Genomic DNA, 24,721 nt, shown 5'->3' with positions numbered 1-24,721 from the left:
ATTTTTAAATTGCCCTTGTTCAGCAGCACATAAAGCAGAAGGCACGACACTACAAATGACAGCAGGTGGTTGTTGAATATATTCATTCTGTGTTCGATCGGCTATTCTTTGACATGATTTAAACACACAGTTAGCTGTCTCATTACCGTTAGGGTATCTTAAGCATTTATCAATTATGAAGTGGAAGCTCTACAGTTGGAGCACTGGGGTCCAATTTCTTGTCATCTTAATTGGAATCTTCCTAGGGGGAGAGAGAGAGAGAGAGAGAGAGAATGCCTTGTTGTTTAAAAGGAATCTATTGACTGAATTATGGGTCAGTACTACTGTATATTCTCTTAGGCCTTATGACTGAGCCCTGAATCAGAATAGAATCTGTGTTGAGCGCTGAACAGTCCATATGATCTATGGGTCTCTGGAGCTTTCCCTTCATCTGATTTTGAGAGAGCTGGGTCTTTTTATTGTGAGAACAGCTGGACATGTTCCTCTGACAGCTAGGTGAATGGACATCTGGGATAGGACAAAATAAATACTCCAGTTGGGTATATCTCTTTCCAAGAAACGGTTCCAATTTAATACACCAGATTATCATGTAAGTCACAGAGTGTAGGCTATATAGCAGTAGGCTATCAGTTGAAATATTAATATGTATGGAACACATATAGGCAAATAGGAAACACAACCCTGTCAACCCAAATTAAATGTCCCCTTGGTTTTCTGTTAGGTACGTCGATGTAAGTGTACGTTCACAAAAACATTTTCGCAAACGGGATCGCTTTAATATGGGTGTGGTCTGCAGCAGTGCTTGAGTCATTGATAAAAATCCAAATGGTTGCCCCAGGCCAAGGTGATCGACATCTCTCTGAAACACAGGGAGCTAGCGCTAGGCTAGAATTGCCTTAGGGGAATGGAGTGGATAACGGCCGCATAGAAGTGGTTCCCATGTGAGTACCTCAGATGGATAGATAGTTCTGAACTAACCACTGAGCCAGAAACAAGCTCTAAAAATCCATTAGGGATTTCTAATCGGATGGGAGGAAGAGTCTCTTATCGGACACACACACACACACACACACACAGAGGCACACAGGTTTTAATGTAGAAAAGTCATAAATCTCTTCACGTTAGCATGTCTCTGTTGGATCACCTTTTCTCTGACTCTGTGTTGTGTTTGGTGTGATGTGTATCGTAGACTCATATCCTTTTCAAGAAAACTTGTCATGAAAATGCTATTTATTGTCAGTATAAAATCGAATTCTTTTGTAGTCCTAGCTGTCATTCTCCATTTGTTTTCTCTATCAACATTTTTTCTTTTACGATTTTCCCCAATTTTTTTTCGATCTGCCTCTTTTATTAAAACATCAGATGTCAGTTGTCATTCCCGATGTGCTAACGCTTGCTTTTGAACTGCAGTCCTTGGTTCTTCAAAAACCTTGGGCCTTTTTATACCAAAGATTATTGGAAAATGTCCACTGAGGCCACTCAGCAAAACCAAGGGATGTGCTGCTGTGATCATTTCAACTATATTTGTTTTTATAGATCGGTTTGTGACTGTTTGGATTTGCATTAAAAACACTAATAAGACTGGTCTGTGGGTTCTTTTCTACAGCGCCACTTGGCGTCGGGTCAGTAAAACAAACCGTTGTAAAGTAAAAGCGGAGAGACGCAGTTTGCGAACCTTTAGTTTTCGCCCTAATGATACTTTAATGAGAGTATATTGTCCTTGTGTGTTCACTGAGAGTTTAATCAAATCTTCTGCCTTTATCACAGAAACAATTGCCTGACCCGTTCTCAGCAGGGTTCAAAAGAACCACTTACATAAGTAGCACAAAAATAGAATTTTTCTTTTTTTTTTCCCCCCTCAGGAAATAATAAAACTAGTGTTGAGACACAATGTTGGTTTTACGGCATTGTTTTTGTTGCCCGGGGAGGTGAGGGCTTTCCTTACAGACCATGAGAGGAAATCCTGAGGAGTGCAGCCTTGCCTTTCTTTACAAAAGTAAAAGACATGTCGTTTTGAAAAAAAAAAGGAACTCAAACCACTTTTAGCGCACCAGCCACACCTAAAGGTTAACATATCTGTGACCTGAGGCCAGGCAAACTCGACTGCATTTTTTCTCCAGCTCAGGAGAATTATCCTCAGTCATGCATATAGCCTTTCTGTAAGAGCTTTACTTTACTCTTTCTTTAAGAGACTTGTGTTGTGTAGCCTGTTAGCTTATTGTGTTCCTTTCCTCAGTTGTTAAGAGGGTTTTTTTTTTATGTCCACTACTCAGCCTTTTTTTTTTTTTATCCATTTCAATGGAAAGTGTTGAAATGCTGAAGTGGAGTATCATAATCAAACCAAGCCCAATCACTCAAGTCGTCTCTTACTTTCAGAGACCTGTTTTGTCTTTCTTCTGTTAGTGCTGTTCGTAATCTTCGTAAAACCTAAACGTAACTGTCATCTTGACGTAATCTAAACAAACCAAAAAACAAACAAACAAACAAACAAATCTGAACATGGTCAGAGAGATCTGCAGATGTGATATAATCTTGCTTCAAGCAAGGTTTATTTTTATTTTTGTACTTCATTTTTATTTATTTATTTATTTATTTATTTTAATGATTGGCACCGCTGTCAGTCATGACACATGCTTATTTTTATCTCCGCCTCAATTGTTTATCTCATGTCAGTCAAATTCCAGAGATGTCAAAAGAATTTTAAGAGTGGATAACATGGCAGACTTGATGGGGGAAAAACTTCTCTACTGGTCAAATTCTCTCCTCATAGCTAAAACATGACACAAGAGAATCTGGAAGCAGGAAGCATACTGTGTACTTGAATCCCACCCAGCCTGATGAATGAAACGGTACTGTTGAAATTCGTTACACTTTAGAACAGTTTAGATAATTTCTCTTATTACATCATAAGAGGACATAACTAATGTCTTTTCCACTTCACATAATTTCCACACGAGTTATGTTTTACCATGGCAATGATTTACCGTTATGTAATGTGTAGTCATGACGATGGGCCCTAGACTTTAAACAGCTCCATGGTGGTTGAAGTTGTTCTCTCTCTCTCTCTCTCTCTCTCCCTCTCTTTTTCCAAGCTCTAATTAATCTGAATGGGCATGTCAGTGTGAAGAATGAATGTAGGGGCATTCAGATATGAAGTACAGTAAGCCCAGCCTGAGATGAAGTGGTGCATTTATAAACCACACACATCGTATCTGTAACGCAAAATGACTGTTTACTCGAGACGTGAAGAAATCATTACCCGTACTCGGAAGATGAGTAAGTTTAAAAAAAAACAACAAAAAAAAACACACCACTAAGACAAAGTAAAAACGGTGTTGACTGCAGGGCTTTGCCTCCTCCCTCTACCCTTGACCTTTTTTGCACTTTGACAGTTTTCACACCGGTGGTCTGTTTTTTGACAAGCGCTAAAAGCTTTGGGTCAGGACGCCAGACTTCCCGCGCATTAGGAACGAGGGTGGGAGAACCCTGGGCAGGAAGCTCAAGACCGTCTTAGATAAGACCACAGGACATGGCAGCTCTCTTCTCATCCCTACCAGCAATGTGACAGGAGACAGCCTAAGCATTTAGACTGCCTTAATCCATTTAAAAACCTCATGATGGAAGTGTTGGAGGGGAAGGTTGGGGGAGGGGCATTCAAAGACCTCGCAAATGATTAAACATAACGGGGGGGGGGGGGGGGGGGGGGGGGGGGGGATGTGGTGTTATGAAATTTTCCATAATAAGCACAAACATTCAGTAATACCGGAAGGAGCCTATAGCCGCTTCCTGAGCCCTCTGTGTTCAGAGACAATGGCTGGATACATACACACAGAATCAGCCTCAGTCAACCAGAGATTGTCAAACGCTTAAATGAATCTGTTGTAGCTTCAAAGTCGGCATAGGCGTCTGCGAAAGGATATTTTATGAAGATAACGTTTATACTGGGTGTACCAGTAAATAAAAATAAACTTGATCCAGAAACCACTCTTGGTTAACCTCCAAAGCTTGTTTTTTTCTCTCCCAACAGGAAGTCAGATTTCCTTTGACCCAGCTATCATAAATATCCAATGGACAAAAACCCTGAGGCGAAAACACGCTGTAGTGTGAGCCAGCACTCTCTCACTAAACACACAGGGGGTCTGGGAGGCGTCACGTGGCAAGCCCGTAGGGGGTGGGGGTGGGGCCGGGTGTCTTCGACTCTGGAGCGAATTTCCTGGGCGTTGGGATTTTACAGTCTGTGCATGCACGCTAGAAGAAATGTTGATATGTGCCCACCTGAGTCAAAGTGATGTGCAGAACCTGGCGGAGTCCAGAATTGCTGGGGAAATGTCACGGACGTGACAGGCTTCCCTCGTCCGGATGTTTCGGGTCTGTACGCTCTGGAGGGAGACTCATCACGGTTCAACCATAACACACAGTGACAGGCACCTTAAGTCAAAGCTATACAACCCATCTCACAGTAGACCTGCCTCTGAGGCACCACACGAAGTCAACAGAACATACCAGTCAGAAAGAGAGAGCGAAAAAGGCAATATCCTGGAAGACACAACAGACAGGACTGCTGTACCGATACTGACTGTTACCCGTGGTCTCGTTATCATTTCCTAACCTAAGGACAGTAGTCTCCTTTAAAACATACAGAGGTGTATTCCAAAAATAACTGAAAAATAGAACTCTTTGAACTTCAGCATTTTTTTCCCTGTGTGTAATTAGTTCTTGCATGTGATCTGAGCTGAGTAATAATTAGTGTTTTTGCAAGTGACAGTGTACATTTGGAGACACAGCTGGGTGCCAGTGCAGGTAATATGAGTGAGAGAAAAATAAAATTTGATAAAGAGCTTGAAGTGTTCACGGGGAAGTAAAATTATTACAGCACCAAGGTAAGAGAGTGAGGTCTTGAAAGATTTGTTGTGCTGTTTTTGTGACCGTGTTTACAGGGAAGTGTTTAGAGGGAAGAAAAGAATATCTCATCCAACATATTTAAGACATTACTTCTGAATACACAGTGTTGTCAATGTTTTTTTTTTTAAATCAGACATTTGAGGTAAACAGCTAGAACAGACAGATATCTTTCTGCTGACAGTGTTTCCTATAATGACAATGGTCATTGAATTGCACGTGTTATTGAAACAGTTTGTAACCACTTTCCGTTATAGACTACTAAATTAGACATATGCACACACATACAAACGCACAGAGAGAGAGAGAGAGAGAGAGAGAAAGAATTCCTCTTACAGCTGGCAAAGCTTGCATGTTTAATGGATTCTATTTGCATAAAAAGTCATTGTGGGAGAATATAAGCCTATTTTTGGATATTCTCGGACTTTTACAATAACTCATTTGCAAAACATCACAAGTCTTATAAATTTAGTATGTAATAGTGTAAGGACGTTATCTCATTTTATATTTGTTTATTTGCAGTTGTTTTACACCTTTTTCCCCCAATTTATCACCATTTGTGATATTGTCATTCTGGAGTGAATAGCTTATTTTTTGTAGTAAGATAGAAAGTTGTGAGAATCGTCTATTTCTGCTACTGAAATTTCCTGCTTGTAATCAGTGAGCCTTAAAAATGACACGCCATGTTTATCGCTGAGTCACTTCAGTGACATGGTGACACAGTCACTACCTTGAAATGAGTGGTCTATTCTTCATATTCTGCCAGTACCAGGTACTGAGAATGTAGTGAAACCGTAGATTTTCTGTAACGTGATTTTAGCACCCTCTTTGTTTGCCAGCCTGACTGTAGCACTAAGTAGCACATCAGTGATGCTGAGAAAGTAGGCTAACTGTTGAATTCAGGGGAGTCTAGGCCTCAAGTTGCCCAATCAAGGCAGATTTATGGGGGTTATTACATAAAATGGGGGAAGTAACGCGTGTACTTCGTTATTGTCGATCAAGCAGAGTTATCTCCCTTATTCGGCTTTCAGGTTATGACTCTACACACGTGGGTGGTGCTACCTCAGCGTTGCTGTTCTTGTAACTGACAGTGATGCTATTACCACATTTTCCAAACCACAGGTTGTCTTCACTTGGTGTCCAAAGAGACAAATGTCACAATGAAGCTCAAACGGTTCATTGTTATGTTAATCATATAGCACAGTGAGCGATAAGAAGAGCACGTGACATAGAGACATTGTGGACGAAGTGGACATGTTAATGTGGTTGTAAACAAGTTCATCAGAAAACAAATGAAAATACCAAGTCGAGAGTACCAGTCATCTTTTTTTTTTCTTTGTGTTTTTGCAACTGGCCTGTAAGTGAATTGTCTTGTTCAAAGCAGATCTCCAGTCATAGTTAAAGGACAAGGAACAGTTGGAACACAGTGCTTACAACCTTTCTTTTGGGTCAGTAGTTCAGAATTTTCTCTCCAGTCTCATATGAAAAAGGATAACAGTGAGTAGGCCTATAGTATGATTAGACGTAGGCCTACAGACTCAATTACAACTGAATATATAGCTTATAGTGGGAATTACATTACCCACAATACATAGCTTTTATAATACAAATATTTTACAGTGATTGAAGAGTGACATTTCCCCTAAGCCTTACTTGCCCCAGTGAGTAATTTGGTCGCAGTTCGGGGAAATCTTGTAGTCCAGTTGTTCACTTAATTATGGCTAGTTTCGTTCCCTCTGGGCCACGAGATCCATAAAAGAAATGAAAACGTCACTCTATGGGCAGATTGTATAAATTGGCTTGGTCACACTCAGACAGTTCTTTATTTACACCAATTTATATTCATGAATAATACAATGATAATGCAGCAAACAGAGAGTGGAAATCTTTAGGTATCATTCTTTGAGCACTAAGCATCAGTTTAGCTTGAATAAATCATTTTAGTGTTCCTTTGAGGACTTGATACATCTGTAACTGATTAATTGGAAGTCGAGTCGATTAATTATGACTAAGTGATGTCCTCCAGAAAACTTTTTTGTGGCTCCAGTCAGAGTTGAGTCATGCTAATCTAGGCTAAGACAACCCTCTAAGTCTACTGTATAAGTCATGTAGGAATCTGTTTGAGACAGGAGAGACGCTTCTTAAACACTTCCTAAGCCCAGTTATCCTCCAGCTAAACTTAAAGTAATCATATCATGGATTTTCTTGGTTAGACCACTTTCTCACTTCGGTCAAATAAGCTGACAGGCTAACAAAGTCATTGCAACAGAGAGGTGTGCACTTTGTGGTGCTGTCAACCAAGTTAGCACCATATAAGCTTGCTAAACCTGCTGGGTCTTCAGTTTGAGCATGTCGTGGAATTCCAAAATAAATCAGACAGCAGAATTTGGACTACTTATAGACTTAGCGAATTATTCTGAATTTGTTGAAAAGTTGTGAAGAAACTCGGCGTCAAAGATGAATAAAACTTGATGTGTTTGTTCAGAAACCTCAACATTTTTTAAAATTAGAGTTAATTTTAGAGCTAATTTTCTTCTTGAACAAATGCATTTAGTGAATGTTTGCTTCTGAAACTTTTATTTGGTTGTGAAATGATTGAACTTCAGATTACACTTTCTCATTATAATCAGTGTTGAGTGTTGACTTTTTGCACTGGTATGATTTTCAGGATGGTTCGAGACAACGGAAGGAGAGGAAGAAGACGGTTTCCTTCAGCAGCATGCCCACGGAAAAGAAGATCAGCAGTGCGAGTGACTGCATCAACGCCATGGTCGAGGGCTCTGAGCTGAGGAAGGTGCGGTCCAATTCCCGCGTTTATCACCGCTACTTCCTCCTCGACGCTGATATGCAGTCTCTCAGGTGGGAACCTTCTAAGAAAGAATCAGAGAAGGCAAAGATTGACGTCAAATCCATCAAGGAGGTGCGGACTGGCAAGAACACGGATACTTTCAGGACCAATGGAATTTATGACCAGATTTCGGAGGACTGTGCATTCTCGATCATCTACGGGGAGAATTATGAGTCTCTGGACTTGGTGGCGAATTCAGCTGATGTGGCGAACATATGGGTGACAGGCCTGAGGTACCTGATATCCTATGGGAAACACACACTGAACATGATTGAGAGCAGTCAGAACAACCTGCGGTTCTCCTGGTTGTCTGAACTCTTTGAGGAAGCTGATGTCAAGAACAGCAAGCTAATAAGTCTGTGTTCTGCTGTACAGCTGATCAAAAACTTGAATCAAGGACTCAAAAATGTTAAGATTGAGCTCAAGTTCAAGGAATTGCACAAAGCGAAAGATAAAATTGGGTGTGATGTTACTCAGGAAGAGTTCATGGAAGTCTTTCATGACCTTTGCACAAGACCAGAAATTTACTTCTTGTTGGTTCAGTTCTCTAGCAACAAGGAATTTCTGGATACCAAGGACTTGATGATGTTTCTTGAAGCGGAGCAAGGCATGGCCCAAGTGAGTGAAGATACCAGTTTGGAGGTCATTCAGAGATACGAACCCTCCAAGGAGGGGCAACTTAAGGGCTGGCTGTCCTTGGATGGCTTCACCAATTACCTCATGTCGTCCGACTGCCACATTTTTGATCCTGAACAAAAGACAGTGTGCCAAGACATGAACCAACCTCTTTCCCACTATTACATCAACTCTTCCCACAACACTTACCTGATTGAAGATCAGTTCAGGGGTCCCTCAGACATCACGGGATACATTCGAGCCTTGAAGATGGGCTGCCGAAGTGTAGAGCTTGATGTGTGGGATGGGCCGGACAACGAACCAGTCATTTACACTGGTCATACAATGACCTCACAAATCGTCTTCCGCAGTGTGATTGACATCATAAACAAATATGCCTTTGTGGCTTCTGAATTCCCTCTCATCCTGTGTTTGGAAAACCACTGTTCCCTGAAACAACAGAAGGTCATGTTCCAACACCTCAAGAAAATACTTGGGGATAAAATTCACACAGATCCTCCAAAGCCTGAGGATAGTTACCTCCCTTCTCCTTTAGAGCTTAAGGGTAAGATTCTTCTAAAGGGAAAAAAACTGAATAGCACTTGCACAAGCACTGAAGGTGAGGTGACGGACGAGGACGAGGGGGCAGAGATGTCACAAAGGATGAGCATTGATGGAGGTGAGCAACAGACTGTTTCTCCACCCAAAAAATTTCAGCTGTCTAAAGACCTCTCTGACTTGGTAACCTTGTGTAAGTCTATTCAATTCAAAGATTTTCCAACAGCATTCCAGAACCAGAAGCACTGGGAGCTTTGCTCATTCAATGAGGTCTTTGCCAGTCGGTGTGCTACCGAATGCCCTGGGGACTTTGTGAACTACAACAAAAAGTTTCTTGCTAGAGTATACCCAAGTCCGATGCGTATTGATTCGAGCAACATGAATCCTCAGGACTTTTGGAAGTGCGGTTGCCAAATAGTAGCCATGAACTACCAGACCCCTGGTTTGATGATGGACCTAAACATTGGTTGGTTCAGACAAAATGGAAATTGTGGCTATGTGCTGCGTCCGGCCATCATGAGAGAGCAGGTGTCTTATTTCAGTGCCAACACGAAGGACTCGGTGCCCGGAGTGTCTCCTCAGCTCCTTCACATAAAGATCATCAGTGGACAAAATTTCCCCAAACCCAAAGGCTCAGGTGCCAAAGGGGATGTGGTGGATCCCTACGTATATGTTGAGATCCACGGCATTCCTGCCGACTGTGCTGAGCAAAGGACTAAAACGGTCAATCAGAATGGTGACAACCCCTTGTTTGACGAGAGTTTTGAGTTTCAGATTAACCTTCCGGAGCTGGCTATGGTACGCTTCGTTGTGCTGGACGATGACTACATTGGAGATGAGTTCATTGGTCAGTACACGATTCCCTTTGAGTGTCTACAGCCAGGCTTCCGGCATATTCCACTCCAGTCTCTGACTGGGGAGATCCTTCCTCACGCCTGGCTGTTTGTTCACGTGGCCATCACCAATCGGCGAGGTGGGGGTAAGCCACATAAAAGAGGGCTTTCGGTCCGAAAAGGCAAGCGGAGCCGAGAGTACGCAACCATGAGGATACTGCTTATCAAGGCTGTAGATGAGGTCTTCAAAACTGCCACACAGCCACTGCGAGAGGCCACTGACCTCAGAGAGAACATGCAGGTATGGCTGTGTATAATTTTTACAAGACTGCTTTCCTCTCTCTTTTCTTTACCTTTCAGTGGAAGGTGCTCTCTTCCGCCTTCTCTTCTTTTATGAATGATTGGACTGAAAAGTCAATTATATTATGAACTCCTTTACGGTGCCTCACGGTGCCCAGTGATTCAGTGTGTTACAGTACCACTAGCAGTGCATCTTGATGAGGGAGTTGACTTGTGTGTGACAAATTGATTCCTTTTGAAGAGTGTGAAAAATATTTTGTTTAAGAATGATATATAAAAAATATCAAAGACCTGACTCAAGTGTAAAAGATAGATGATAGCAAGCTTTACCTAGAAAAGCCCTGTCTGTTTGAACTGGGAGCCCTTTTGGCCAGGGAAAAAACAAAGCCACAAGGGCTGATTTAATCAGATTTGATATAATCCCTTGATGTTGCGCAACTGGCAAGACGCACACAAGAAGACTTTAAAGCTCATTGGCAGACTGGTAAGATCCCTCTTATAACAATGAGAATTGGGGCTATGTCGAGACATACAGGTAGAGGCTTAGCCGAATTCCCTTTAATATTTTATATGGAAAATCTCTTATATAACATTGATGTGAGTGTCTGTGTCCTCAGGCACATGTCGACCGTAATTCTCAAAAAGAGATTAAGCCATTTGAAAGAAGGTAGGGTAACCACCATTAAGTCAGAGAGAGAGAAAACATTTGATGTTAGGGAAGAATGTTGATGATGTAATTCTAGCTACTTTGAGGGGTTTTTTTTTTTTAATTTATCAAGGGGATTCCACATTCTTGATGTTCCTCACTCCCTGATTCAGTGTTCAGCTTAGATGTATGCAAAAGTTCAATCTCTTTTTTTCTGTTGTTGAAAAAAAGATTGGCCAAAAATTTTCATGCAGTCTGTTGTTGGACTGCACGAAACTTTACGAACCAGTTTTATCTTAGGGATGCTGCACACATATTCTCTTTTTCTTTGACAGTATGGTTTTTCTTTTGTGGAATTCTATACGGGTGAAGGGTTATTTGAATAGTGTTGTTTATGCTGCATGCTTCCTGTAAAAACAATTCACAAGTTCCTGAATGTAATTGAAGCAGCTGTAAACTATAACAGTCCTTTTAAAAAAAAACAAATTGTAGTTACTTGTACAGTACTCTTGCAGGTAACACATTTGCAAAACCACTTCCTTTTGCAACTCTTGCTGGTTCAAAGATCAGAGAACTCTTACTATGAGGAAGTCAGTAGGCTCTTTGCAGCACTCTGCCAGTAGTTCATTAAATTAGGTCACACTACACTCTTTGTTTTGTTCTCCACAATGGCTGGTGCCACTATTCTTGTTAATATGCACAAATACCCAACCTCATATTGAGAGTGAAAACTTTTCCAAATGCATTCTCTCCCTTTTGTTTTTATGCACGCTCATGAAGGCTATTGTCTCCCTGTGCTGTTTGAAATTTGCAGAATGCAATAGTGGCGTTTAAAGAACTGTGTGGCATGTCTGCGGTGGCCAACCTTAAGCAGTGCATCCTGGCCCTCTCCTCTCGTCTGCTGGGGTCAGACAATACCCCTGTCCTGCTCTTCAACCTCAAGGACCAGTACCCCACACTGGAGGTCCAAGGACTCCTACCTGACATGTTGAAAAAGGTGGTCACTGCTTATGAAATGGTGAGTTTAAAGAGAGAGGGTGCAGTTCATAATTTTACTCTTAGTTTTGGATAGCACTTTATTTTACAAGCCTGTGAAATATTACGCAAGGACCATGTCCCATAGATATTAGGCAATCTGTGACAATGTTTTGTAAAAATTTGTTGGCCTTCGACATGTTGGTATATTGACTGGTTAGACATACATTAATGGGATCGCTATGTGCTTCAAAGGTCATTGATGTCTTTTTGGATTGTCCTTTAAGAAATACAATGGCGTTCCAAATGTGTTCTCAGGACTTGATTGAATATTGTTGCCCAAAGCATTGTCTGAAAAATGATTATCTGAGTGTAATTCAGTAATTATGGAGACACAAAGAGTGTTGGGTAAGAGGACTAAAATAATAGGGTCAGTGTTTAGACCGTTCCAGCGGAGTTATGTAATAGATTTGGGCCTTTTCAATATTGATTCAAAATGACAAAATATTAGTGACTCATTAACTCTTTACCTGAGGACCTCTCTCACCTTTTTTTTTCCTTCTGCAAATTCAACGCCGTTCCGGGAAACATAATATTTGCTTCGAGCCGCAGTCACTTACTATCAGCGTTGGAGTGGAATGTAATTTAGTGTGAATGAATTAACAATGATAATTTTCTTGGCTCTAGGCCTTAGTAACATAATCTGTATGTAATGTTCTAATTTTATATTTAAAAAGTGACGTGATTTGTTTGTCATTCGGACAGGCACATCACTGATCTGGCACCTGTACATAATTTTGCATTTGCTTAAGGCAGAGATTTGTACTCTACCTCAGACATATGTATGTTTTTAATATTCACAGTGCAGAACACATATGATATATTAGCAAAATATGTATTAGGATGGAGCCTATCATATGTATATACTGTGGAAGGCAAAGGTTGGATGGCGAGCCGCGGCCGAGAATTTCATTAGCACGGCTTTGAGTTTCATTTGCTTAATGTATTCTTGATGTCTCAATCTTCACACACACACACGCACACACACACACACACAGAACTGTCTCACTGGAAATTACAGAAGGGCAACGAAAATGCAATTGCAGACTCTCGACAGAAGTGTGTCATCCTGTTACTGAGGGCCCTCTTCACCACCAATTCTCAGGGGACAAAATAACATCTGTGAAGAGTTTTGTGCTCTGAAATATCTTTATAGCAGCAAAATGTAATTTGACAAGGCCGGTCAGAGATCGGCATGAACATATGTGCGAGCACATAACATTAAATTTAATAAATCATTATTCACAGGTAGGATTTGTCCACAGTCTTTGCGTTCCCGTAGAAGTTTGAATATTGTATTTAAAAAAAAATCTGAAAATCTTCTTTTTTTTCCTGCTGAAATAGCACTGAGAGAGTGACCTCTGTGTTGCCTTTTATATAGGCCAAAAAAGATTATCATCTCAAAACTGCTGTCAGATTTATCGGTCAAGCCAAAAGATAGACAGAGAGAGACAACAGTATGATAAGAAAGACATGAAAAAAGGCAGAGTTAACAGGATTTATAAACAATGCTTTCAAAGAGCCTCCTTTTCGTTTTCATTTCATCATCATTTCCCCTGTAGACATCTCTTACATCCAGAGCTATTGATCTGTCTGACTGTGCCTTTGTGTGGATCAGTGTTTTCAACAGCCTGTTAGATCCAAGGCCTGCACTCAGTCAACTGTGTTCACGCGCACAACTGTGCTCATTTCTGAAATCCAGAGGACAGCGCGTTATAAAACCGACTGACGATTGAAGCCATGTGCTGTCCTCGGTCACTTTACGTTTCCTTGCCTCTGCATCTGCCCCTGCATCTGCGCTGGAAATTTCACGGCTTCATGTTTAGAGAGTTTTGTAACTTATTTCGACATGCGATGGAGTGCCAAAAGATAAAAAAAAAAGAGCAGAGATGAAGCATTTGTAAACAAATTGCCGCAAAACAAAGCAGGTCCTTTTGAAATCTCGACCGAGCACTTTGTGTTTAGCAGTAACTGGGCACACACACACACACACACACACACACTCAGAGAGATGCAGTGATGTCTCCGGTTCCACCTCCTCAGTCCCTTGAGCTATAAATACTGTGGCATAGTGGTAGGTCTGACACCAAGGTTGTAATTTCTGTAGCCATTGCTAACACAATCACAGTGGGCACGTCAAAGCCCAAGTCTGTTTCTGCAGCTGTGGAACAGGACTGAGTAGACTCCACACAGAGTATCCTCCTCTGCCCCACAGTCACTGAGCACAAAACCCACCACACGGATGTGAGATTTCCCAAATGTCTTGTGGGCGCCTGTCTGTGTTAAAAAAAATTCTTTATAGTTCAGGGTTTGTTTTTTGTTGTGTTGGGGTTTTTTTTTGTTTGTTTGTTTGTTTTTGTAGACATGCTTTTGTAGTGTTCGAATGCAAATTTAGGTGAACACGGCGAAGACTCTGTATTTCTGGGTGGTTTGTTGGTTGTAGGGTTATGGTGGAAGAGCAATAAGGTTTTGAAACAGGAGTTTCATCATTTGCCCTCAGAGTTTGATCCAGACTTTGTCCCAGCATGCTGCAAAGTTGGCACCGCCGCACGATTAATTTGTCGTAGGGCGTGACCAAGCTCAGGGAAAGGCTTGGTTAAAAAAACAGCATTTCTGCTTTTACTTCCTTTTCTAAGTGCAGTTTTCTTCCAATGTCTGTCCTTCACTTGTTTTGGTTTTTTTTTAATATACAAGACAATTAGGATAATCTGAAGTCCATAAAGCCCCATGCCTTGGTGCTAATTGTAATAGAGCTAGGCTAATTGGGCCATCAACTCGACAATGAAGTTAAAAGTCCTCTCCAATTTCAGCTTGTGCATTTTTTTTCTTAGGGGAATGGCTAATTACAACAGACAGCAAGAGCTAATGATTTGTGTTCGCACAAGATGACGGCTCAGCGTCGGTCGGTTCAGGTCAAGTAAGAGTTACGCGACGTGTAATTTGAGGCCGCTTTCCATGTTTGGATACAGGGCGAACCGAATATGTCTTTTTTCCGATCTGTAAAAGCTTAAAGACCTAACGGGGGGGGGGAGGTTGTGTGAAGAGTCAGCGTGGGAATATCGACAGTCTAGAGGTCACCCAGAGTGTGTGCCCTCAATTAATTTGGAGAATAACCTTGGATGGTGGATAGGGATCTGAGCACAGGAGTGCAGTTATAAATGAAGAGGCTAATGGAAGTCCACGTGCTGTCGCACCTCAAAACATGACTGCATTAACCTAGGATTCAGTGGTTATACATCAGCCATTCTGCAACATCTTTATATTACCATTATTTGGCAAAATAACGTGAATCATTTATTCTGCTAAATCAATACAAAAACTGTTTGTTTTGAGCCACTTTTCTGTTTATGGCCGAGCAACAGGATCTTACACCAGACAAAGAGCAGCTGTGGGAGGTCGCTTAGACTCGTTTTTTTTTTTGGACCTTGAAAACGTTAATAACAAGTGTTTGGGTAGGCGTGTTACGAAAACGAACGCGGCGTTACGATTCAAATCAGTGTCCATGAGCGAAGCGCTCTGTCAGTCTGGTCGCCGAACGCTGAAGGTTAACAGAGGACGGAGGAGCAGTGGGCTTCAGTCAGAGAGAGAGAGCTCTGTCTGAATAGATTACACAAAGCTTCTGACCGAGACAGTCACACGACTGAACATGTAGATCCACGTCAGCAGGGTGTCTGTGTGTGTCTGTGTGTCTGTGTGTGTGTGTGTACTTTAAAACGATTACGTCATGGCTTGCATCATCCATCTAACTTTCAGAGTGAAGGCAGACGAGTTCAGACCCTAGTTTGTCAAAACAGGTCACCGTGTAAAAACTTATGGGACGATGGTATTCATCTTTTGTTTAAGTGAACGTACAATGCTTACAGTACCGAAAAAGCTTTTTGAAGAGCACACTCTGATTAACAACGTGTCAACAGACATGTTGATGTCTAGATTTGCCCTGTGTTTCGACCAGCACAAAAGCACTGTTTGGTTGCCAGCGTTTACATGGCCAGGGAGAAAAGATTACAGCAAATTGCAAATCTTGGGAGCCGACAGTTGTATTTTGAAGTGATTATCTCCTTAATTTGTTTTTCTTTTCTTGCTTTCTTGTTTTTTATTCTACAGGTACTAATATTTTTGTCTTGCTCTTGCTGTGTGTTGTCTTGCTTCCTCTGTCCTCAGATGATGCAGACCAGTAGGGCATTGCTGGAGAACTGGGAGGTTGTTTACGAGAAGATTCTGCAGGTCCAGAGAGCAGGTGAGAAACAGAGACAGAATGCTGTTCTACTTCTAATGCTGTTTCTTGGAATCTTGATAATCAACCTGTTGATTATATATCCTGTTGTCCCGATTTCCCTCGGATCAGGGCGGAAGAGCCCGGAAAATATGAAAGAGTTCAAAGAAAAAAAAAATTAAACCCTCAAAGAAAATAAACAAAGCACATCCTTCCATGTTATGTAAATGTTATTGTATAAGCTTTTGTTTTTTGTTTTTTTGGACTTCACCTGTGTGATGTTCTGGCTGTGATACCCAATTTCATCTCTTTTTTTTTTTTTTTTTCAGTCCTAATTGTATATCAATGGTGACAAGGCCTCTGTTGACTGATGAAAAAGGGTTAGGTTCAGAGTAAATAGCTGGCACTCTGGCACTGTCATATCAAAGCCCTGCGTTGAATGAGAACGTTTAACAGCTCCAACACCTCACAGGAGTTTCAGATGCTTTTCATTACAAATGAAAGGGTGTGATCAACCTGAAGAAAAGGCGGTATTTTGTTTTATGAAGCTCACCCCCCCCACCCCTTTTTAATGTATTTGCTGCATGTAGAGAAACAGGATTATGCAAAAGAAAGAAAAGAAGGGCTGTGATCAGTGTGAGTGGGCTTGATTATAGATGTGGACTTTAGTTTGCAAGTCAGGTTGGGGTGGTAGTATTTAAATTGGTTATGCACGTGTGTATTTATTTAACAAGAGAAAACAGACTTTCTTTTTAAACCCTTCGGCGCTCAGAGAACTTGTGTAGTGATACACATTTTTTCGGGTTTTAAAGTTTTCTTTATTTTTCAATTCTGACTGTTCTCTCTGTAGCTTAATATGTCTATGCTTTCTGTCAGTGGAATCTCAGGGAAGCTGGCTTTCTTGGCCTCCGCTAATGTGTTGACTTAACACTGGTCAGATACACTGTTTACACATCCCCCGAGTGTGATGCGGTTGCTAGGCAACCGTGATTGGCAGCTCGTCCAAGCAGCTGGCTGGCAGCATATCTCATTGATCCCAAGTGATGGAATCTTGGCACAGAATGCTCTGGAAGCTCATTTACCGCTCACTAGCCTTTACTCAACTCCATTTCCATTTCCAGCCAAATTTAAGCTCAAAAAGCACTTACGTAACTCTGTATCTGTTTAGGTTTACTTTGATTTATTGGATTGATGGCACGGTGGGTGTTTTTTTTTTCCAACATAATTAACTTTTTCCATTGGCTTTGTGTGTCAGATGTTTTATTGGCTGCCTGTCAATAATTCATGGCTAGGGCAAGTTCTACTGAGCCGTTCAGTTATGTGACTAGGTCATCCCACCCCACTCAGTTTCCCTCTCCGAAAATGGGTATTTATATGTGTATAAACACATCTATCTATCTATCTATCTATCTATCTATCTATCTATCTATGCGTCTATCTATCTATCTATCTATCTATCTATCTATCTATCTATCTATCTATCTATATACACACACACACATATATATATATATATATAGATATAGATATAAATATATATATATATGTATGTATGTATGTGCGTGTGTGTCTGTGTGTGTGTGCTTGTGTGTTTGTGTGTGTACGTGTACATGTGTGTACATGTGTATACGTGTGTGTACGTGTGCGTGCGTGTGTGTGTACGTGTACGTGTGTGCGTGCATGTGTTTGTTTTCACAGTTTGATAATGCCATTGTCACCACATTATGTATTTTGCTACATCTCCAGCATGGAAAAGGACAGCCTGCTGCTTGTATTGATTTTGAGGTTGTTGCCCTATAAAATATTCATTGTCTATTGTGTTGGCGTGTCAAGCTGGAAAACCAGTGAGTAGAAAACCTGAAGCACGTGCAGTAAGTTAAAGTCTCTGCTGCTACCTCAAAATTGAAATCACGATATGTCCACGTGCGATTGCTAAACCACAAAAGGCTCCAATTGAATGAAATATATTTATAATATAAAGTGACAATGGAAAATACTTGTGTCTGATTGGCTGGTAAGTGTCAAGCTTGTATGTCTGTACATCTTAGTCATAAATCCAGTCAGAAGTTTAGTCATCATTTTAAATCAGTGAACCCGCATCTTCCTTTCTTCCGACTTGTTCATTAGTTTTTTGGACACCCCGTCAGGCATTACGCCATACTTAATGACAACTTAGAGCTTTACAAGGAATTTATGTATGAAAGGAAAAAAAGACAGACGAAAACCGACCTGAACTAAAACAAACAATTGCTGGTGACTTTATATGCATGACATTCTGTGAGAAATCCTTTTTTGAAAGGTTCTAAACAAGTCGTATCATTTTTCATTGAGTAGTTCAGTTATTTTAAGGTTTTTATTGAGTTGACCTAATTATTTCAGAACATCCTAGTGTAGTTCTATGCCTTTATCTGATTTTAGACTAAACAAACGTGTGAGATGTTGTCTAGCCGCGAAACGTTTCTGTCTAGCCGCGATATGATTTTTTTGACCAAACCGTGCAGCCCTAGACCGTTTACCGTATAACCTAAAGTTTCACATCACAGCGTTACAGCCCAATGTGGGAATGGACTGATAATTCACTGTATGTGCACACCAACGTCTCTCTCCCAATGGCCGTATAAATGAGTGTTTGAAATTTCCTCGTGCTCCATTAGACATAATCTGGACTTGGTGTACAATATTATCACTGGCATGGTGTGGGGCACCGAATGGCAAACTGAATGGAATTAATGAAGGTCTTCTGTGGGGAATAGTCACTACTGGCCAGCTGTTATCCTTGCAGGATCAGGAGTGACTTTTTTTTGTGCAAAGGAAAATGGGTCAATACTAGCTCCATTCCCCATGGAGGCCAGTGGAAAACTCCGATATCAAACAGCTAGACCTGAATAATCCATCAACGCTGCTCACACAGGGAGAGAAAAGGCTCCAGGTATCTGTGTACGATGTTAGGGGGACGTGACACATAACTCAACACAATTCCAGAACCAGATCAGAACCACGCAAGTCATGCCAGGTTTCCAGTCACGTCACAAGACGAATCGGTCAAATACCTGCTCCGAATCTGATGCTCCAGCACATTAGCCTCAAAAACAAGATTGGTTTTCCTTCCAGGCAGTGATATAACTACAATTCATTTACTGATGAAAGTGAGACGTATATACATCTGTGTGTGTGTGTGTGTGTATATATATATATATATATGCTCACAAATTGTTCATTTGTGTATGTTGTCATTTAGGGCTTACTGTCGTGCTCCATAACTGGTACGTGGCTGTTAGCGTGGTTGTTTAAATGGGCTATGTAAAAATAAATATTTAGATTATGGTAGCAGCAGACAAGAGGATCGTTGTTAAACTTAGGGTTTTGACCTTGAAGGCTTTTGGATAGTCCCGCTGCGAAGGCGGAATGGAGAAGCTGAATTTACGATGCATTATCCCGCTGGAGGGGGGGAAGCGATAAGATGGCCCTTTTTTACAGCTTTGTCCCAGCTCTGTTCCTCTCTGTGCCAGGCACCTGGCAAACCTTCATTACTTTATACGACATTTTACCGTGACAACTCGCGACATCAGCTTCTCCTTTTTGTACCTGCAGGCAATAACAGGGGCCGTAAAAAAAAGGGGGTGTGTTTGGGGGGGTGGGGGTGGTAAAGAGTGACTCTGCTCTGGTGTGAATCCTCTCCATGTGTCAGTTTGTTACGCAGTGTTAATGAACTGCCTGAGTTCTTTTGTGGCGTCTGCTCGGCTTGTCGTCAAGTACACGCTCTTAAGAACAAGAACCAACCAACACCCCCAGTTTTTTTTTTTTTTTCTTTCTCGAAATGGAGTGGGTTTCCCCCACTCAGCCCTTACAGTAGGTTGCTAGGCAACCCCTGCCATGAGGAAAAGTCTGATCGCTGTGTGTGTGTGTCTGTGTGTGTGCGTGTGTGTTTGCTTGTTGCCTGCCATCTTCAGCTCGGTCACGCTTCATTAAACGAACAGTCGGCTACATCTGACTAGTTACAGCAGTCGTCTCCCAGGGCACGGGAGACGACCTGTTTACTTACACAAGAGCCCACCACAGAAGTTAACACAGCGGAAAGGCTGTGTGTGACACCGGTGTATTAACTCCGGACGGCCTTAAAATGCACATTTAAACCTCACGTTCTAGCTCTTCTCTTTACAGCACATCACCGTGAAGTTAATTATTTTCTATTCATACACGCCTCCGGACGTAAGTTTAGTTAAAAATGAGTTGTTACTGGAGTCCTAAGGTGTGAGTGAGCGAGCTTATTTCAGAGACGTGTTTCTGGGGTAAAAGGAAGGACAACAGATTTGCTAGGCTTTGGTGATCTGTCCTTAGTCAGTCAGTAAGTCTATGGAATAATGAAGACACTTCCAACAAACAGTGGCCTTGATTCATCAGACAGTTTTGTTGTTGCAACACTGGTCCAAGTAAAACCTGTCTGGTCTGAGAAGCCTGCATATATGAAGCTCTGTTTCTTCTCAGCATTCTGGTCTTTAAGAGGGAGAGAGAGAGGGAGGGAAGGGTAAAAAGAGAATGCCAGAGAGAGAGAGAGAGACGTCCTCCGGTGACAAATCCCTTCTCTGCTCTGAATCTTGATGCTAATGTAGCCTGAAAGGATTCCATGTCTGTCTGCTTTACCCACACGCTGCCTCTCTTAAGGAGTCGCTCTCTGTCTTCCTTCCTCTCTGTCTCTTTCTGTTTTCTCTGTTTCTCCCTCTCTCTTACCCCCTCCTCCCCCCACCCCTTGTGTCTTGGACACCTGCTTCCCAGCCTTGTCAGTCTGGATTATTCTTCCTGTTTGTAACATGCTACTCAAGAAGAAAAATGACAATATAAAGCCTCATTCCCACTAACAGGTACTGGCTTAAACCAGCTTATACCCTAAACACACACTGGAGTAGAACAGGTCTGGTTAAAACCGTCAGAAAGGTCTCTATTAGCAGGCGATTTGAGTGTCACTAATCCTAGGCAACACAATGGGTTTGTTATCATAGTATGAGAAGACTTCCGAATATCTTAGCATGTAGTGGGGCCGCATTCCAGTTACTCCAGGTATTTCAAATACTCTCTGATCTTGCGTGTGAATCTTGCTTTCGGGGAAAATGGAAGTGGTAGTCTTGCAGATTCATATGACAAGGCAAAAAAAAAAAAAAAAAAAGCGTCAGTCACAACTATTCTTAGAAGACTTTGCACCATGGGAACGTGGGCGAACCCTTTCTGACCTTTGGTTTTTTTGGTTTTTTGTTTTAGCGATGGAGTTTCACGAGAATCTGCACGAGCTGGCTGTGAAAGAAGGACTGAAGGGCAGAAAACTGCATAAAGCCGTAGAGAGCTTCACTTGGAACATTACCATACTGAAGGTAAGAGACGTATCGCTGTTCCTGTGGCTTCGGAAGCAATGCCCGGGGCAAGACACTTCATCTCTCCCTCTCTCTCTCTCTCTCTCCCCCACAAGACTTATGTTTATTCAACCTCGGGGCGGAATCAGATTTGGAAGTTAATTAAGATCTTTTATGAAAATGATATTATTGTTGTAAAACGATCTGAACTAACTACCCTTTTGGATTTCAACCAAACCATTTTCACACAAAACACTGAGATTTATATTGGAGATATCAGGTGACGGGGATGAAACAAGAGTAGACAGAGCCCCCGCCCCCCCCCCCCCCCCCCCCCCCACTCCCACCCAACCAGCTGTGGAATATCACCATAAGACTATCAGACTGCGTCGTGAAAAGAGACTTCTGCACTAAATACATGTCGGGTAAACAGCTTTGGTGTTACATTTATGCTCTATATGAGTCCTGCTCTGCAATTAGCTGGCCTCCATTGACGCAGTCTTTGGAAAGCACCACTTTCAACGTCGACACACCAAATGTGCGTGGAACTCACAACCTTAGTACCCATTACTACAGCTGGCCTGGGAGGCCGGCCATGGCTGAGGAGAACAGAGAAAAAAAATCAAGTGTCCTCTTGAAACATAGAGCATATATGTACACGTAATAGAACACAGCGATCAGAAAACCAAGTCGCTTCTCTGATGTCCATGCAGTTCCTGCACTCTCGTCTTGTTGCCCCGATTCCCCCGAGGATGAAAGGATTGCAAATTTACGTATAATTACCTTAGCATAATTTTAAACATTCTGCTTTCAGGTTTTGTTTTTGAAATGTCAAAGTGTCTTTTTGTTGTGCCCCCCACCCACCAGCCGCAACTCATTTGCAAGACTTTTTTTTTTCCCCCTTTTTGATTAGTTTTGTTTCTGGGGCAGGGTCTGATGACTCCATTTAAAAGCATGGTCCAGGGTTTACAGGCTCTTGTCCGTGATTAATGCACCGTGGTGAGACCCGTTTAATTTAAATCACCAACTATTTTACTCTGAGTTATCATCAGCGACTGACCTTGAGCGTATTGGTGTGTGATATTTGCATGTGTTAATTAAAGGCAAACGATGACACTGTGATGAATATATGGTCCCAGAGTAATTTAACCCCGTTTATCTTTGTGAACACTCAGGCCAAACCTCCTAGTTCATTATAATATAGATTGACCTGAGGGAACTCCACACTTCATGGTCCAGTAGCAGAGTTATGAAAAACCCCAGCAGTAGTGGGTTGCTGCTATGGGTTGAGTTAATGAATGACTTATCATAACGATCATTAACCGATATTGAATGGCCATCTGTTCTTCATAATCAGTATCAGTGGGTGTGGCTGCAGGTAGTTTGAATGAGAATTAATATTTGATAAAACAGTGCAGAACAGGTACACGCCCCATTATACATGACTGTTTCACTCCCCCGAAGCGTGGCTTATAACATGCCGACAGTTTGAGTTTGAGCTGTCCATTGATTCTGGGAACGGTTCTGGTAACTCTCTGTAGCTTAGGCCTTTTTTTTTTATCAGTGTGACTGTGTAAGATCTGTAACTCTCCAAGAGAGACATGTCTCCTCACAAAGACGTGTGTACAGATTTTTAAACCATGCATGCTCCACGGTTCCCACAGGTCCTTGAAATCCTTGAAAGTTTGTGAATTTGAGGGAAAAAAAAGAAAAAAAAATTCAAGGCCTTGAAAGTTTTTGAAAATAGGCATAAATAGACACGGATCATTGAAAATGCTTGAATTGATATATTTTGCGCGAGAATAGAAATTGAAGTTCCTTTGATATTTTTTTTTTTTTAACTTAACGTTTGTAAATAGGCTATGTTCCGCTGTCTGCGTGCGTGTCTCCCGCCGTCTGTGCCTCCTTGTTTCACGCGCCACCTGCCTCGAGAAAGTGCGACGGTCGCGCGCGTGCACGAGTGACTGAAGTCGAATACATTGTTTTGCTGTGCTGTGTTAGAGAAGGCAAGAGACCGCATAGTCTGCCATCACCGTAACACAGCACAACTGAGGAGTGTTCACACATGCAAGCCTCTCTCTGTTTTTAATTGTTGTCTGTGAGCTTCTGTAAGGCCTGCTAGTTCTCATTATAAGAATTGTCAGTTTCATAACAGTAATTAACCTTGATCTGAGTCTCAAACTATGCCGTGTTGGGCCCCTACTTTGAGGAAATTGGGCCTGGAAAGTTCTTGAAAAGTCCTTGAATTTGTTGTTTGAGGTGTGGGAACCCTGATGCTCCTTTAAAGATGTTAAGTCAGTCCAGAATGACTGCCAGGGTAATGCACAGAGAAATAGTTATAGCAGTACGACATCCACATGTCTGAAAATGACCATACTGGGAAAGATCTAATGATTCCTAGTCAGTTCAAATGTTAGACGTCTGTTGTTCTCCACCGAAGTCTTCCAGATCATGCCTTGTGATGGTGTTCAGTTCAGTTACAGTAACTCTCTGATCTGTGTGTCCTTAGGGTCAGACGGACCTGCTGAAACACGCCAGCAGTGAGGTCCTGGAGAACCTCAAACAGGTCCACTATGCTGCTCTCACCAGTAACCTTGCCAAGGGAGGTCCGGCGGGAAGCTCGGGCTCCGAGGTCAAAGGCCGCCGTAGCCTGGGGGCCATTCCAGAGAAAGCTGTGGGAGAGGAGGACATCACAGACGAGGAGAACTGAAACTCCTCCTTCTCCTCTTCCCAGTCCCTGGACCCCCCTCTACCTGTCACGACGTCTCCTAAAGCTTTGTTGTGAAGTGGAGGTTTGGAGATGTTCCGCTCAAGACGTTGACGTCGAGCATCAAAACACCCATTTCAATGGTTCTCCTTCACCCTCTTCCCCTCCCCAGGATTATCTCAGAGGAATTTCACTTTTTTGTGTTTTTTTTTTTTTTTTCTGTCATGAGGAAAGCCCAGACCTCGTTACCGTTATCTCTCTCTCTCTCTCTCTATTAAAACCCTACATTTTACATTCTGTCCTTTCAACCGAAGTGTATTAGTGGTGGAAATAACAGATCAGGGAATCTGCCTAGTCTTACGCCTGCGTCGCTCCTTTAAAAGCTCTACACCTCTCTTCCCTTAAAAGTCCTTCCCTTTTCCCCCCTGTCCTCAGACCCCAGACTCCCCCCCCTCCCCCCGGGTCCTCAGTGAAACCGCGGTGACAGTGGTCCTGGGTGAGTTTTGCCACAGTGACACAGACCGAGGTTGTGAGGAGGGGACCCATTCTCAGCCCCTGCTCCAGGACTTCTCTATAAGCACAAACAAGAGAGTTGGTTTTTATGAGGAATTGAAACTGAAGCCGTGAATGTAACAGTACGCTGTTTGTGTGTGTCTGTGCGTGTGTGTGTGCGTGTTTGTGTGTGAGACTGAGAGGGAGAGATGGAAATAGATCTATAGAAAGAC

General features: G+C 42.1%; 1 protein-coding gene across 2 annotated transcripts in view; it reads left to right on the top strand.

Annotated features, from left to right (window-relative positions):
- Positions 1-24,429, top strand: part of plcl2 (phospholipase C like 2) — a 31,994-nt gene extending 7,565 nt beyond the window's left edge. The window contains exons 1-6 of one of the 2 annotated variants that reach the window (XM_030784108.1): positions 3,642-3,650; positions 7,592-10,054; positions 11,514-11,717; positions 15,896-15,971; positions 21,201-21,310; positions 23,799-24,429. In XM_030784108.1, coding sequence (XP_030639968.1) covers positions 7,619-10,054; positions 11,514-11,717; positions 15,896-15,971; positions 21,201-21,310; positions 23,799-23,999 — 3,027 coding nt within the window. In that variant the 5' untranslated portion in view covers positions 3,642-3,650; positions 7,592-7,618 and the 3' untranslated portion in view covers positions 24,000-24,429. Of the gene's footprint in view, positions 1-3,641; positions 3,651-7,567; positions 10,055-11,513; positions 11,718-15,895; positions 15,972-21,200; positions 21,311-23,798 lie in introns of those variants that run through there. The other variant, XM_030784107.1, reaches the window with a different exon arrangement.
- Positions 24,430-24,721: the final 292 nt, after the last annotated feature.

The sequence above is a fragment of the Chanos chanos genome, chromosome 9 (genome assembly GCF_902362185.1).
Source record: "Chanos chanos chromosome 9, fChaCha1.1, whole genome shotgun sequence".
Taxonomy (NCBI): Eukaryota; Metazoa; Chordata; class Actinopteri; order Gonorynchiformes; family Chanidae; genus Chanos; species Chanos chanos.
Note: the sequence above shows the minus strand (reverse complement) of the source record. Positions and strands in the feature narration are given on the sequence as shown.